The sequence below is a fragment of the Camelina sativa genome, chromosome 18 (genome assembly GCF_000633955.1).
Source record: "Camelina sativa cultivar DH55 chromosome 18, Cs, whole genome shotgun sequence".
In the NCBI taxonomy this organism is placed as follows: Eukaryota; Viridiplantae; Streptophyta; class Magnoliopsida; order Brassicales; family Brassicaceae; genus Camelina; species Camelina sativa.
This window is the reverse complement of record NC_025702.1, coordinates 1,359,366-1,361,282: the sequence shown is the minus strand read 5'-3', so window position 1 is coordinate 1,361,282 and position 1,917 is coordinate 1,359,366. Positions and strand designations below refer to the sequence as shown.

Here is a 1,917-nt window from a genome sequence, read left to right as displayed (position 1 = left end):
GGGGCGATAATGCTAGTGGTCGGGTTGGAGATCGGATGGCCCGGCGTCGAGCAACTGCACGACATGACACAGCAGGTGACTACTGACTTGTTCGAGCTTCGGTTGCCAAGCATTATTCTCTCCTTTTCAGCCTCCATCAGGTCTTCACTTAACTCTGGTTCGATGACTTCCCAATAAGTATCAAGTAGCTCCTTGTAGAGCTCCGTTTCTTGGTGCACGAATCCATCCTTTCTTCCATTTGTTAGCGCTGTCTATAGGCAATCCCCGATTGTTATCTCCTCAAGCGCCTCCTCGTGCAGGTTTTCTAACTCCTCTACCCGGAAGGTTTGCCCCGCGATTGTGGGCTTTTCATGGTTTCTAAAATATCAAACTGCATAGTGAGGTCTTCCCCGAGCTTCAGATCTATCTTCCCGTTCCTCACATCTTTCATAGCTCCTGCGGTGGCTAAGAATGGTCGTCCTAAGATAAGCGGATCCCTTGTCTCTACATCCATTTCCAAAACCACAAAGTCGGTTGGAACATCAACCGGCCCTATCTTGATCGGAAAGTCTTCCAATACTCCACTTGGCAACCTTGTGGTTCGATCTGCCAGAAATAGTTGGATGTTGGTGGGTTTGAATTTCTCAAATCCAAGACGTTTGGCTACAATCAAAGGGATTAAGTTGACTGATGCCCCCAAGTCACAGAGACATCTGCCGAATGGCAAAGGTCCTATCGAGCAAGGTAAAGTGAACGAACCCGGGTCGCTCAGTTTTTTAGGCGCAGTAGTCCTCTGGATTATAGCACTGCACTCATGATTGAGTATGACCATCCCTTGAACTTGTTTGATCCGTTCCATCATCGCATCTTTCAGGAATTTCTGGTAAGGGAGTATTAGAGTGAAAGCGTCCATTAGAGGCATGCAAAGCTCGAGTCCCTGCATCTGTTTTTCGAACAATGCCTTGTACTTCTCAAGAAGTTTCTTGCGAAATCGTCCAGGAAATGGCAAGGGTGGCTTGTAAGGTGGAGGGATGAATCGTCTTTCTTTCTGTTTCTCTCCTCCTGGTTTGTCTGTAAGAGGTGGACTGACTGGAGTATCAACCCAATCATCCATCCGAGTAGGGTGGCCGGGTGCTGGGTCGGGTTTCGCTGGAGAATGGTTTGGTGGTTGAGAAGGAGTGGGCGGTTCACGGAGATCCTCCCCATCTAAATAATTGCTTTCCTCAGTAATGTGAGGTGGTGCCGTCCGAGGTGGTAATTGGCGTCCACTCCGTAGGGTGATGGCAAGCGCAGACTCATGACGTTTGGAAGTTGAGGCCGATTTATCTGTAAGCACCTGAATTCGAGAGCCTAAGGCATCAAACTTGTTGTGTAGTTGCTTGAAATTGGCTGATAAACGGCATGCAAGATCATCGAATCTTGTAGTAATTTGTACGACATCGGTCTTCTGAGTTGACATGTTGTGTGACCACGTTGATTATATATGTAGTTCATGTCCTCTAGCTGAGCATTCTCCCCATCTTGTTGTTAAAAGTGCTCTTCCGCGGAGATTGCATGTACCTGCTGCTGCTGGTTGAGGAGCTTATCGAGCTTGTCATTGAGGGCTTTCAGGTCCCTCTTGTATTTAGTATCTTCCTCTCCAATAGATCGCACAGTGTGATCGTACTCCTCATTGTAATGCCCATCAGATTGAGCCAAGGTCTCCACTAGATCCCAAACTACATCAACATCCTCGGTATAGTGTACTTAGCAATGAAGCATTGCTGAATCCATGATGAGGGCATCTGCTTGTGTATCCCTTGAAACGTTCCCAAGCTTCACTGAACGTCTCATTGCTCTTCTGAACAAAGCTGGAAATGACATTTCGCAGCCTTGCAGTTCTGGAGTTGGAGAAGAATTTGGCTAGAAACGCCTTCTTGCATGCGTCCCAGGTGGTGA

The 1,917-nt window shown here is 47.6% G+C and overlaps 1 protein-coding gene across 1 annotated transcript; it reads right to left on the bottom strand.

Moving 5' to 3' along the window:
• On the bottom strand, window positions 314-1,438 carry LOC104763048. The gene has a single exon (XM_010486466.1). It carries the CDS (start codon window positions 1,436-1,438, stop codon window positions 314-316), a length of 1,125 nt encoding a protein of 374 aa, XP_010484768.1.

Coding starts and splice junctions, on each gene's coding strand:
- LOC104763048 (XM_010486466.1), bottom strand. CDS start 1,438: ATGTCAACTCAGAAGACCGATGTCGTACAAATTACTACAAGATTCGAT.